Source organism: Terrapene carolina, unplaced genomic scaffold (genome assembly GCF_002925995.2).
Source record: "Terrapene carolina triunguis isolate 2854851 unplaced genomic scaffold, T_m_triunguis-2.0 Scaffold714, whole genome shotgun sequence".
Lineage (NCBI taxonomy): Eukaryota > Metazoa > Chordata > Testudines > Emydidae > Terrapene > Terrapene triunguis.
The window spans coordinates 15662759-15677610 of NW_020665065.1; the positions used below are offsets into that span (position 1 = coordinate 15662759).

Here is a 14852-nt window from a genome sequence, read left to right on the forward strand (position 1 = left end):
TGGCGTTAACATAGGACTTTGCTTTCTCTCAGGAAGTACAACTTGCGGGGAATGGACATCTGTGGGGCGAGTCACCCTCCACCGGACTTTCTCGTGCAGCGTAATGCTCCATTTCCGTTATGTCCCCAACAAAGCACTGTATTCTTTCCCTTGTTTTGGCCATGTTCATGCTTGGGATGCACACTGCATGCTGGGAGCAGGTTAATGATCCCTGCATCCTGGCCAGGGGTTACAGCAGAGCAATCCATCTGCTGGCTTTCGGTCCGGTTTGTGCAGAGATTTCAGAGCAGGACTGATTTCTTTCCCACCACCACCCATAGCTCCCATCCCTGCCACCCCCAGCCAGGGAAGAGGCGCTGCACTTACACATCACGTTGAGGAATATGTTGCCAGATGCCAGGACCACCTTCTCCCGGGTAGCTCTGTCGTAAATGCCCACATGACACTCGTACGGGCCGTTGTCTGAGATCCGAACCTCCGGAAGACTGGGAAGGGAGAGGGAAAAGGAAACGTTATGGTAACATAACTGATATCTTACGCTCACATGACATCAGTAATCCTTTAGGATTCTCCTCCGCTTTACAGATCAAACACATTTCTTATACAGCAGCCACAACATGCACCACTGACTTGCACCCACGCCTGCAGCTTTCTAAGAGCGCACTACATGACTAGAAATGAGTGCAAGTCCTAGAATGGAAATCCAGCTCCGAACTCCATCAGAACCTGAGGTTCTGCTCAGATCTGGTGTCACTGGTTGCGACCCCCTCTGTACACAGCAGCTTGTCACAGAAGGTAGTAACTAGAGATAGTTGGAAAACGGAATTTCCGTGGGAAATTCTGACATCTCTAAATTTGTTTTCATTCTGAATGGGAAGTTGAAATTTAAAAAAATGTACCACGGAATGGACATTCCACAAAAAAAAAAAAATTGGAAACAATGAAATATTTCAATTCAATAAGATAAAAAATATTTCATTTCAACAATGCTGGAATGTTATCGTAGAATATAAAACACACATGTATATTATAATACAATTAATATTTTAAGATAATACCAAGTCAAAATGAAATGAAATGAAACAAGAAAGTGGAGCCGGAACATTTTGACCTCATCAAAAGAAAACGTTTTGGCATTATCAAAATGAAATGAGAAAGCCCAAAACGGCTCTTTATTACTGTCTCCCGTTGACGCTGAAATCGACACATCCCTGAGAAATGTTTTGATTCTGATGAAACTGCATTTTTCTGTCCAGCTGAAATTTTTTTCAGCCAGCTCTCCTGGTGACCATTACAGTCACCTGAAACTTTAGGGATGCAGGGAGACAGAAAGTAACTGTTATGCACGTTGTCATGCGGCCAGGGCACTGGGCCTAACCCCTCCACACTTCCTAAGGGCGTGCAAGCTGAAGCCCGACTAGCGTGAGTCTATCTACCCGGGTTGGGAGGCTCACTCCTAGCTGCAGTGTAGACGTAACACCCACGACTCAAGGGTGGGAATTTCAAAAGCGCTCAGGACTGGCCAATTGCTACTCCTGCTGGGGTCAAGAGTAAAACACGTGGTACAAAATGAGGCCAGCTGGGAGTGATACTGAACATCCCACCCAATCACCAGCAATCAGCCCGGCTCCCCCTAGCACCAAAAGGCTCTGTTCACTCTAGGAGGAAGCATGCTGCCTACTGATGCACTAGCAGCACTTCTCGAAGCATCTACCACAGGGACTTATGGCCCCTATCTTGAGAACATCAGGCAGCCTCACAATCCGAAATGGCAGCCCTGTGAGGCAGGGAAGAGTCATTATCCCCATTTTACAGAGGAGAAACTGAGGCCCAGGTCACAGATATCTATAGTACAACAAGGACTTAAACCCAGGTGCTCCAGATCCTAAGCTAGTGCCGTAACCACTGGACGATCTCCCTTCCCCATACCTCTAGGTGCTTGATGGGCTCACAGCACAAGATGGTTCAGCCCATTCACAGTTAGTAACCCACCAAGCTACAATGCAGAGGCCACGGTAACAGGCGACACCAGGCTCTCTCCATTGGCATGAGTGGAGAAGCTAGCAGCATAGGAAGGCCTTCCTTCAGGAGAGAAGCTGGCAGTGATCACTAAAGGCCTGCAAATCTGCGGATATCCGCTTTATAGCCGTGCACCATGTTTGCGGATCCCGGATCGGATGCGCATACACATTTCGTATCCGCGCAGGGCTCTGGCGATCACCTCACTGTTCTAGTTTGCAGCTGGGGTTATATTCGGTCACCTCTCATCACGGAGTCTTGTGCAACTAGTCATGTAAATCAGTCCATGGGCATATTAGGAACACAACCGAGCTTTGTTTAAGAGCTTTTTTTAATTGCGTGGACAGAAGAGAAGTGTCTGGGATTTCCTAGAACTCTGCCTCTTAAACTCTCCAGCAGGATTTGAGCAGAAGGCAAACCAGTCCTGTAGTGCATGAGGACAATTGCCCAGCTCTATACCATAGGGAGGTGGATGTTTCTTCCTGACCGGACAACAATCAGCATTAGGGCCTGAAGCCCTAGGGTTGATGATGCTTATACTTGTTACCATTGCTACTCTTAGAATAGTGTGATCCTCTTCTGCCTTACATTGAGACATTTGCCTCAATTGTGTCCAGCAGCAGGGAGTTCCATAGGTTAATTATGTGTTCTTTAGAGGATTATTTATTGTGTATCTTTTCTAAATACATCACCTCTTGATTTCTTAACACACACACAGGCTGCAAAGCTCGGAGAGATCTGGGATAGGAGGTGCTTGTGAAGAGCAAGGTCTTTTCCCAACAACATGCTCAAATGGTTTAAACTTTTCCTTCCAATGCACCTGTCTACGCTGAACATCTTCGGTACAGTTCAGAGGGATAAAGTGTGTGCAGGTGTAACAGGAAGCAGTAGGCCACATCCCTCGCGCTGCAGGAAGGGGCGTTGGCCAGATACGGTGCATTAACAGAGGGGAGTGAGATAGAAACTTCTGACTGAAGTTCCGGCCAGGGCACTATTGATTCCAGCAGCTCCTCCAAGCCAGATCCTGACATTTGTCTACTCTGGGATTAAATTGATCCAGTGACATGGCCTTATCCCAGCCCAGGAGGCCCTGAGAAGGTGAAGTAGAAAAATCAAAGTGCCCCTTACTCATCTCAGCAGCCAACAGAAAAGGAAAATAAATGTGACGCTCGGCTGAGAGCAAGGATGAAGGTTTATTGGTAAGAGAGATCGATCGAACTGGCCATGGGGGCATGTGACTGTGAGTTAATCAAACAAACGCCCCAGGGGGACTCAGCGGCAGGAGGGGCGAGGGGGAGCCACAGACCTGATAGATGTCACCTCCGGAGCTCAGGACCAGAGAGATAAGGGGACGGGAAGTGAGTCCTGACTTCATCAGCGAGATGAGTCCATCAGCGTCAACCAGTTTTCCCTTGCCCTGTGTTGTCAGTTACACCCCGTGCAGAGAGGTGTAAAATCAGATCAGAGGCATAGCATCTTGCACCTATTTTGCACATGGGGTCATTGTGAGGAACAGGCCAGATTTCCAAAGAGCTCAAGGGCCAGCACCTAAAATCGGGGCCAGGTTTTCAGAAGAGCCCCCAACCTGCACCCCGCTTGCCGAGCGGCTCTGAAAACAGGTACTTGGGTGCCTAAAACAGGAGCTGAGCTGTTTGGAAAGTCTAGCCCCCTGGGAGTAGGCGCAAAGCAACAAGAATGGGAGGGCAATGCACTCTCTGCTCACGAGAGAATAGCGGGGGCTGTAGATCAGGGTTGAGGTGCATTGGCAGGCAGGGTGGGGAGTCAGGACTGGGAAGTAGGGGGTGTTGTAGGTCAGGATTCAGGGGCATCAGCAGATCTGTGTGGACAGCCTGCTTACTGCCTGTCTCTATTTAGTCTGCTTTAGCCAGAGGTTTGCTGTCTCATTTTGCTTAGCCTTAAAGCCCTCACTCCAGATCATCTTTGCAAAAATCTCTCAGCCAGTTTCATCTCTGAAAATCTCTGGCACCTTTAGAGAGCTCCAAACCCTGCAAACTTTACTTGCCTGCCCCCCACCCCCGACAGCACAAGGAGGTGTGAGCCAGAGTGACATCGTTCTTTGACTATGAGAAAGGGACCAAGGGACTTTCTCCATTGGATCATATGAACTGGAACCATAAACTCCCTGAACATTAAATCTCACCAAATGAAGGTCAATCCATCCTCATCATCGTATCCACTCATTATACTCCACACCCGAACATAGCCACTTTAATATATGGAGATATACCTATCTCCTAGAGCTGGAAGGGACCTTGAAAGGTCATCGAGTCCAGCCCCCAGCAGCAGGACCAAGTACTGATTTTTGCCCCAGATCCCTAAGTGGCCCCCTCAAGGATTGAACTCACAACCCTGGGTTTAGCAGACCAATGCTCAAACCACTGAGCTATTCCTCTCCCCTCTCATACCCTCATATCTCAATGTCTGTACTTTGACACATCAACCTTTTCCCCCCAATCAGGGATATTGCAGATTATGGATTCCTTATGCCACCCGATCTTAAACCAAACTTTGCACCCTGGATAATCTGTATGTTATTCCCTGATAACCAGAAACTTCTATGCTTAAACTGTACCGGTCCCTTTTTTTTTTTTAACATCATCTTAATAACATTTTAAGGGAGTCCCTACAGGCTTGAGCTGTTACTTTCACCTGGGTGACGCGTGGAACCCAGGTTCTTAACCCCCCAAGCCAAAAAAATCCATTTTGGTTCCCCTGAAATAGAATTTTTTTGATAATTTTCCTTCCACCAAAAAAATCATTTTTTTGACTTCTTGTCCCAATTTGGGTCAATTCCCTCCCCCTCAACGATTTTTCACAAGAGGGAAATTTTGTTGTCTGGCCAGCTCTGCCTACCATGGACTTCTCTGCCACCCTGCTGCAGTGAATTGATCTGCCTCCAAACGTTCCCAGTTTCCAGGGGTATTTGGATCTGAGCTTTGGGCCCACCCTGAGGCCCGGTGTCAATACCTTATAGTTGCCTCGCACACTTCTGCGCACACACTGTGGCAGAGTGTGCATGGGGGGGGGGTCAAATAATGGGCATTTATACGTGGTGCTCCTATGACACCTTTGGTCTGAGGGTTTCCCAGTGTCCTCAAAACATTAACCAAGACTCAGAATTCCCCGGTAAGCCACACTAACACAATGCAGCTCTTTGCCCCCCTCTGTTGGCCAGACTACACAGAAAAGTTTATGAGTTGCCTACTGCCCGTGCTCTAACAAGCCTGATCCATTAGCTCAGGCAGTGGACTCCTATGTTTTCCAGCTCCCAAGGTTCCCAGTTTCAATCTCTAAGGATGCTTTTACTGGGGGTGTTGTTGCACGTGCAATTACCCATTGTACAGATGAGGAAACTGAGGCTAAGAGATTTGCCTGAGATCAGGCTCCAAGAATCCTGGCTCTCCCCTGGATAAAACAAACTGACATCACACCTGAAGTGTGCTTAGCAGAGCAGGACAGGCAGCAAAACCCTTATGGAGAAGATCACAGTCCTGACTGCCTGTTGGCACTTTCTTTGTTGACCCCAGTTGCACCCAGGCCACGACTCTCCTTGGCTTCATATTTTCACCACCTAATCCAAACTCCCCCCTGAGCTGCCAGCGCCTTCTTCCTAAAGTGGATTAAGCAGGCAGGAGAGCTTTTCCCCAGGGGCTTGAGTGGCATCGATCGGCCAGCTGGTTAGCAGTCAGTATTCAGATAACAGGAGCCTGGGATGGAGAGTCTTTTCACCAGCAACGGGACCGGGATCAATAAACTATTAATAACCGCAAAGATTTAAGGAGAGATCTGTGTAATGCAGTTTAGCAGCTGGAGTTTACCAACACTGACAGCTCCTCAGAAGGGTAAGTAATTGTGTTATTGAAAAGAAAAGTACATGAAAAGCCAGGGCACGGTCAGAGCAGCAAAGACAGCTCACACACTGATACTGGTTAAGTTACACTCTACGAAAGCACACTCTCTGATGCTGGTGCATCAGAACAGCACTGTCTGTGAACGCCCTCCCAGGCACCCGTGAGCTGCAGAGTAAAGTGCCTGGGATAGAAGAGTGGCTCTCAACCTTTCCAGACGACTGTACCCCTTTCAGGAGGCAGATTTGTCCTGCGTACCCCCCAAGTTTCACCTCATTTAAAAATGACTTGCTGACAAAATTAACATAAAAATACAGCGCACTATTACTGACAAATTGCTGACTTTCTCAGTTTTACCCTAGAATTATAAAATAAATCAACTGATATAAAGATATTGTACTTAGATTTCAGTGTATGGTATAAAGAGCAGTATAAACAAGTCATTGTCTGCATGAAGTTTTAGTTTATACTGACTTCACTAGTGCTTTCTATGTAGCCTGTTGTAAAACTCTGCAAATACCTAGATGAGTTGATGTATCTCCTGGAAGGCCTCTGCGTATCCTCCGGGGTACGTGTATCCCTGGTTGAGAACCACTGGGATAGATCAACCCAACCCTCCCTCCCAGCACTGGCGGGTCCATGTGGTAAAGTTCAAATCCAGAACCAAGTCCTCCAGATCCAAAGTGAGCGGTGTTAACGCAGCATGAACCCACACCCAGAGATTGTCCAGGCTCACCCCCATTCCTGGCATTTGCCTTTGTTAAGTAACAACAAAACCCTGAGCTTGGCTGTTCCCCGGGATATTTCCCTTTGTCCCTCAACCTCTCTCCTGCCTCAGGGCTTGTCTAGCCGGGGAGACAAAGGGTGATGTTAGCACATGTTAGCTAACACATTCTAACTAACACGTTTGAAGTCTAGTGGGCAAAGCCCACTGGCTTTAACAGATGCTAAGCAAGGAGCAGGCACAGGCTTTAACTTAACCCACTTAGCCCATGTTACAGTCTATACTGCCTTGTCTACACTAGAGGTTTGTTAGACTGTTAGCCAACACCTTGTGACATCACACCTTTTATCCGAGTCCTGACAGGCCTTGGAGAGAGACTCTCAACCCACTTATACCCTGGAGCTGATGAGGCACATCTGATCTGACATTCCGGGGTGAGTCTGCAGAATGGCCCTGCACCTCTGTGCAGGGTGGATCCCCTGACGCCCAGTTGCACTGGGATTTTGAATGTGGCACATTATTGAGAGTAGAGCCAGAGACAAAGTTCAGAACTGGATCTGAACGCTCCCAAAGTTCAGCCCTAACGGGAACGTCCTATAGAAATAAATGGTGATAAAACCAATTGCATTCCATAGGAATAGGGTTTAGTAGCGAATGAAGCCTCTACCGTCAAATTTTACTGCCTGGCTCATACATTCGATAGAAAACGGATTGTTCCCTTTGAATTCTGTAGGACTTTTCAATGAGGAAAGGGGGGGGGGGGTGTCTCCAGATCAGGATGATTTAGTCTGACCCAGCACAGAGATAAAAACTGAATGTGGATCTCGAGCTCTTTTGAAAGAGCCAAACCCACAGTCCCTCCTCCAGCAGCACCAAGCAACCTGAGAGTCAGCTGAACAGGCTACCTGGGGATTCCCCTGGCACAAAGAACCCCCCAGACGGCATAATTGGGATGCTGGCTTGATATCTTGCTAACCCCCCCATCCCTTGCATAGGATCCAGGGATCCCCCAAAGCCACCTGTTTCCCAGTCTCGGTGATTTGTTGCAAGCTAAAAAAAAATAAAATAACCCACTGTCTGCTCGGCAACTTCTCCCAGATCCCCGGGATGTGGCTGATTTTAACCTGTTTGGTTTAGCTGAGCATATTTAGGCATTGCCAGCTAGTTGGCGAGGAGAACACAGAACGGAGCAGCCACCGAGCCAGGGAGCGTGAGGGGAAAGGAGCGAGAGAAAAGAGCTTCAGGATGTTGCAATCAGAGCGTGGAGGAGTCAAGCGTCTTTATTGCTCCTTTCGGAGGGTGCAGAACTCTTCTCTTAAATCCTTTGAAACATCCCGAGTGTGATGGTAATAAAACCACTCAGTGGGTGAAACGGAACCAGAGCGTAGGATCAAACCAAGGGCTGTTAAAACAACCAGACAGCCCGCCATGGAGGCCAGAGAGAGAGAGAGAGAATGTATACGTGTGGTGGGTGCTAGAAGTGGAAATGGGGCAGCGTTGCCGGAGATTGAAACACTAATGCACCCCGCAAATGGAGCCGTGTCTCCGTAATAGTGCCCAGCTCCCAGAACCGACGGCATTTTCGATTGGCAATTACAGCACTTCAGAGCTAATGTTGTTATAATTAGCAGCGCTATTGCTGCTGTTCCATTACCGACATCTCATTATGCCGATAGCAGAGCTCCAATGACCCATTGGAAGCAGATTCAGGCTCTCGCCGGCTTTGCACCAAAGGGTTCATTCCACCGACGCTCTCTCAGGAGCTCGCTTGCTCACTTGCTTTCTTAATGAGACAGAGTTTTCTTTCTTTCCCTCGCTCCGGGGGGGGTGTTTTGGGATGAAGACATGAGTTTTTACCAAACGTGGCCACTTTGTTCTGGTTCTCCTCCAACAGCTCCTTCCTCTTTATCTCTCCCTTCCTGTCTTCCCTTGTCTTCAGCTCCCCTCCCTCTCTAGGGTCCAGATCCTCAGCTGGCATAAATCAGGGAAACTTCATTGACGTCAGTGGGCCAGATCCTCAGCTGGTGGAAATCAGTGCAGCTCCATCACGTCCATAAAGCTTCAGAGCTGGGTGTAAAACACTGGCGCGCCGCTGATCCCAATGGAGCTACGCTGATTTACGCCGGCTGAGGATTGGCCCCGTCTCTTTCTGTACCCATATACCCTCCTGCTTCTCCTCTCTTCCTGCCTCTCCCCCCCACCCGTCAGGGGTCATTTCGGGCCTCTGCGTGTGCGTGCGATCTGAGCGTGTGTGCACACGCGTGCATGTCTCGCTCCGAATCCATGCACTGTGTACGCGTAGCATTTGTGTGTGTTGTGTTTCTCTGTGGTGTGCGTGTGTGTGTTTATATGTAGCATCAGTGTGTGTGTATAGTTTATAATATAGTGTTATCTCTGCCTCTCTGTAAGAGTTCAGAGCGCTTTGCAAACAAATACAATCACACAGGGTCCCGGCCTGGAAGAGCTTATGATCTTAAATTGTGTGTATGTGTGATTTAATATACAGGTGGGGGAGTGTACGGTGCATGTGTGTGTTGTGTATGTACACCCTGATGTGTATATTTGTGAGGACTATGCAGTTCTGTGTATGTACCATTGTGTGTTGGTGTATGCATTGTGTATACAGAGTTGTGTGTAGGCATATGTGTTGTGAAATTGCAGAATATGTACTTGTGTGTTTGTGTATATGCTGTATATGTAGAATTTAATGCATGTTTGTGTGGATACTGCATGTGTGTGTACCAAATATGTGTATATGTTTATATATAGGTGAGTGCATATATTGTCATATATACGTATATGTGTGCATTGTGCGGCTAATACAGTATCCATGTATGTTTAGTTGTGCGTAGGTGTATTCCGTGTCTATATCTAGTTTTGTGTATGTGTATTCATCAGGTATATATAGTTGCTTGCAAGCATATGCACAGTGTATATTTAGTGGTGTGTATGAGCATATGTAATATTGTGAATGTGTATTCATTGTGCATATAGTTGTGCGCGGAGGTATGTGTTTCATGTGCTTGTGTATAGATGTGTGTATGTATATTTGTACAGGTTTGTCCCACTCTGCTATGTAATCCCCTAGCAGCGACGGAGCCATGAAAGAAGATGGAAATGGCTGGGTTTCTCTCCCACAATGCACCGGGCAGAACAAGAACCAAGTAAGAGGCACAGCTTGGTCAGAGGAATTCAATCCCAGCTGGAGAGGAACGAAAGGAGCAGCAGATAAAGCAGCCCCTGTGGGGATGTGGCCGTGGGGCCGAGGGTCTGCCGTCTCCCGAGTACGCCTGATCCGGTAATGTCAGTTTGACAGCCTGTCTCCCCGGGGAAGGGGGCGTCGGAGCATTGCCACCGCTTACAGGAGAATTCGCGAACGGCTCGGCAGTGACCATGGGGGTGGATTGGTGGATGGTGGGTGGGCTGAGTGCAGAGCCCAACACCCGCTCTGCCTTTCCCGCCGGCCCGGAGGCCTTGACACAAATCGTAGGGCTCAGCTGTCTGCCTGCAATGGGGAACCTGACAAGCCGGTGATTCTAATTTTGGGGGGAGGAAGCTGGCGTCATATACAGATCTCCAATGAGACTCCTGCTTAACTCTCTTTGTTTGATTACCCCACCCCCAGGTCTATTTGTCCTGCCCTCCTGTCACATCCTGGGCTGCAAGCTCTCTGGGGAAGTTTCACCCCTTCCCGGAGTATCCAAGCCCAGTTGTAACTGGTCAGGCCCCAAGCTGGCTTCTCCCAGCTGGCCTCTTCAGAGTCCCTTTGCCAGCTCTCCTGGCCTGACAGCAAAGTCCTTCCACATCACCACAGAACTCACCAAAATCGCACTTTTCCTTCCAAAGCAGCAGGAGCCAGAGCTTCTCCCTGGGCCCCTCCGTAGAGCTCCGAAGTATCCAACTTCTGCCTCTCTCTGGGCTGGAGCCCCTCCAGTCCTCTGCCAGAACGGCGCCCCAGGACTGCCTCTCTGGAGCCTGACCCTCGATCCAGAGCCCACCCCGGGAGCTAGCTCCGCTCCGGGACACAACATAGCTCCACTGCTCTCCTCTTGTGCCAGCCTCCAGCTACTGGGCTTCCTTCCTCCGCCTCCCTGCACAGGTGCAGCAGGGTGGGGATCACCGAACATGGCCATGGTGACTGTGTGTGCAAAGATATTCTCAGGGGGCTGTTTGTGCTCCCTTTACTTTCACCGCCCCCGCGGCCTTAGCATCACTACGAATCTGGCCCAGGAACTCCAGCGTATCACCGTCCCCGTTTCCTGGGAGCAATCCCAGCGCCCCTCTGCCTGAGTCATCTTCCCGGGCTGCGGATGGGTTGGGGGGCGACCGTGGTTGGCGATATCCCAGGGTAGGCGCGGGTGCCACCCCACTAAAGGGCGACACCTCCCCGTGGATGGCGTGGGTGGCCGTGTGCATCACAGCAACGAGTCTGACCTCTCAGGATGCATTCGAGTCAGCCGGCGTGTCACGTTCACCTGGGGGCCCGCTCCCCGCCGCTCTGAGCAGGCTCCACAGCCAGTCACGAGGCCGCTGGACACGTTTCACAACTTCGTTTGGCAGGGATGATTTTTAAATCCCCCGCGGATGGCTGTGTTAAGCCAACTCAGTGAACTTTGCGGGATTGTTTAAAATAAAGGGCTGGATTCATTTGGTTTTATAGCTCTGTATCTACTCACGACGCATCGTCGTATCCACGTGGGTGACATCATCACCGCTCTGACAGTGCAGCGTAATAGTCTCACGTGTGACATCATCAGAGTGACCTCTCTTTGACGGCGCGGTGGACGATTTTCAGGCGGGATGTCATTATTGCTAGACGTCGCTCCAACGGTGCAACATCGTACCCTCATGTGCTATGTGAGTCTAGGTGGGCACCTCTCCACCAGCGTCGTGTAACATCCTCGTGCGACACATCTCTGACAGTGCATCACAGCGTCCTACTTGCCCATGACTGGGGCCCTACAAGCCAATCATTAATGAATCCTTGTGTATGGCACCATCAGAGGCTGACATCTCTCTGAGAGTGATCAAAGAATTTTTGGGATCATCAGGGGGTGACACTTCTCCGATACTGATACTTTACCTCATCCTTGTCACTTACAGCCTGGTCTCATGGAACATCAACACCGGGTGACACCCCATCTGACTGCACTACGGTCAGCGTGGGTGACACTTTGTCCGTTCCAGCACGTTACATCGCCAAGCCTTTCCAAGCGGCTGGAGGGAACAGAAAAAGCCCGGCTCATACAGCTGTTAGCTCATCGAAGTTTTACCTTTCCTGGCCTGATTTGTTAGGAGGAAAAAGCTTCAGAAAGCAATATTTTCATGCAGTCATTTCATTAGAGAAAAGCCCGGGGCAGTTTCTCTCAATGGCACCAAGGGGGATATTGTCAGTGCTGCGTGCGAGGGCGCTCGCCGGTAACTGGAACCGTGTGTGTGTAATGAGGGTTGCACGCATAACTTATCGCACAGCATGCTGAAGAAATTGCTGCGTGGTGTGTGTAAATCCAGAAACAACTTCCTGTTTAAAACCTCCCTGGATGGCTGAGCTAGGCTTTTGCCTGGTAACAGAAGGCTGGCTGTTCACACAGCATTGTTACCGCTTGTGTGACATTGTGTTTGTCATCAAATTTCCCCCAGTAGATGGGCCGTATACCTTTCCCTTCCCTGCTAACAGAAGGCTGGCTGTTTCAGCAGCAAGGTTTTGGTGCTTAGGGGACCTCGTGTTCATGCTGCAGAGAAAAGCAGCCCTGGCCGAGGGAAAAGAGCGGCTGGCACGCGGGATCAGAACAGGAAAACGATGGCTGAAGAGGAGCTGAATTTTGCAGTCATTAGAAAGTGACAGAATGTGACTTCTGAAACAGGGCGACAGCGTGCTGGGTCACCACTGGTTTAGAACTGGGTCAGCTGGTGATGCTAGAGTGCATCTTCTGGCATGCGTCAGGGCCACGCCTGAAAGCTTTAGCGCTGAGAGTGGGAGGCTGGCTTTCAGGACTCCTGGGTTCTATTCCTAGCTCTGGGAAGGAACGTGGTCTAGAAGCAACAGCAGGAGATTAAGTGCCAGGGCTTCTGGGGTCCGTTCTCAGTTTTGGAAAGGGAGCCTGGTCTTGTGGGTAGACCAAGGAATTAGGAGTGGGACCTACAGGGTACGTTCTTAGTTTTGGGAGGGGAGTGTGGTCTACTGGTTAGAACAGGAGAGTCAGAGTCAGGAATGCAGTTCTAACTCCTGAGCACGTGGGCAAGTAGATAATCTCGAACCCCAACCTCGACGATAGGTGGCATTTTGCCTTGCTGCTCTCTGCCACAGGATGACAGACTTTACAGTGCAGTCAGGGCTTAGAGCGCCGAATCAGCTGTGATTCCCTCTGGCCAGCACATGGCCCGTCCTCTGCACGTCCCTGCTCTGGCTAGCACGGCTGGCCGGCTGCGTGCCCCTGCTGGGCAGACTTTCCAGTGGCTGGTGCTCTGCACTCTGGGTTATGCTGGCAGGAGGGAGTGGGACCCAGCCGTGAATTAATCCCAGTGTCTATTAACTGGGTGTTGGGAGATGTAATTACTTGCTTGTAAAGCTCTTTGAGATCCTCAGATGAAAGCTGCTCCCATCAATAACTAGTGGAGTGCAATCAGCTGGCTCGGGCACCGCAATTTTGTTGGGGAGACCAAAACTCCAAGTTCAAATTGCGTTCGAGAACCTTCTCTCGACCACTCTGCCTATGGCTGATTGCCAACCCCTGGTACTGCACAGGGAAACTTAACTCCAGAGGTACTCGCAAGCATTGCTGAAAACAAACCTGCTGGAAAACACAGCAGAAGCTGGGGGTTTTTGTGTGTGTTAGCCAAAAGCAGTCACTCATAAAACTCCCTCCAAGCTCGACTTGTCTCAAAGTAGGACAGAAGGCAATTATTTTGTACTGCACTGAGCACCTCATGGCTGGATGGAAGGAAAAGGTCACAGGAGTCGGCTCCTGCCCAGAGCAAGGTCTTTGCATCTTGGTATACAGTATGACGAGCGGTGATACTTCCATTTTCCCTGTTGGAGCGGTATTCAGGGCCGGCCCTGAGAGGCAGTGGAACTAGTGCTGGTCAGAAAATGAAGGTTTTTTTCCATAGAAAACTTTGCTGTTTAGGCAAAAAATTAAAACCCAAAATATTTTGGATGAAAATAAAAATATTTCAATTTGGAAATGCCCCCATGGCACCCCATGGGAATTGTAGTTCAGGTGCCTCATGCTCCCATCCTTCTGTATAGCCTGGGCTCCCTGTTCAGACGACAATTCCCATGATGCACCACCCTCTTGGTGAGGGGAGCCATCCTGGGAGATGAAGTCCAGCTGTGAAGTTCAGCCTTCATAGAGGAGGATGGAGACATGAGCCAACTGAACTACAACTCCCATGAGGCACTGTAGTGGCATTTCTGAACTGAAATATTTCGGTTTTCGGGCATTCATTATTTTGATGAAAAGTTAAAAATTCCATGGGGAGCAGATATTTTTAATGAAAAATGTTTGGTCAAAAACTCCAATTTTCCTGTAAAAAAACCCAAGTTAGATGGAAAATTTTCGAGCAGTCCTAAGTGGAACCTTCTTTCTCAAATCCTCTCCCAAAGCCCCTGGATTGTTTATTGTGGATTTTAGCAGAGCCAAAACCCTGTTAGAGTAAACAAGCCCCCTGTTAAAGTGAACAGTCACTTGGCATCTTATTTTAATGGACACATCACTTTAAACTAAGCCTCAGCCATCTGTTCCACCTTCTAATTACCCATGCATAAAAAGGAAAACAATTCACAACTGCATCACTTTACAACACAATAGAAAAGAGAGATGCAGAGTAAGTGATTGAAATGTCTGTGCTTTGCAGATGAGGTGGTGGGTCAGGTGCGTGGATCCTCTCCCAGGCCTCCCCTGATGGAGCCCCAGGTCCCCAGACAGGTTTTCTTTTGATTTTCTTATGGCCTGGAGGAATTCACTGCAGGGTTTGGCTGGGACCGTGCTAAGTACCAGCCTCGTTCTCTCCCTGCACCAGAGAGTCTCCAGAGGAAGGAAGCTGGAGTGGTCACAAGGATTAATCTAGTCTTCTCCTTGGTGCTGAGCCCCTATGGACAAGCTTGGGGGAGAGGTTGTCTCTGCAGGGGCTGGGGGAAAGGAATCTTCAGCTCTTCCCACCCCACCCTGGTGCTGTGAAGCGGTAGCAACACTGCTTTGCAGCTGCTGCTAAAACCCGGACCCTGCAATAGCTCCTGC

At 49.3% G+C, this 14852-nt stretch overlaps 1 protein-coding gene across 1 annotated transcript in view; it reads right to left on the minus strand.

Annotated features, from left to right (window-relative positions):
• The window catches only part of IGSF21 (immunoglobin superfamily member 21), a 262901-nt gene that overhangs the window by 63395 nt on the left and 184654 nt on the right, over nt 1–14852 (minus strand). Inside the window, exon 4 of the mRNA XM_026660039.2 lies at nt 367–485. Coding sequence (XP_026515824.1) covers nt 367–485 — 119 coding nt within the window. The remainder of the gene's footprint in view (nt 1–366; nt 486–14852) is intronic.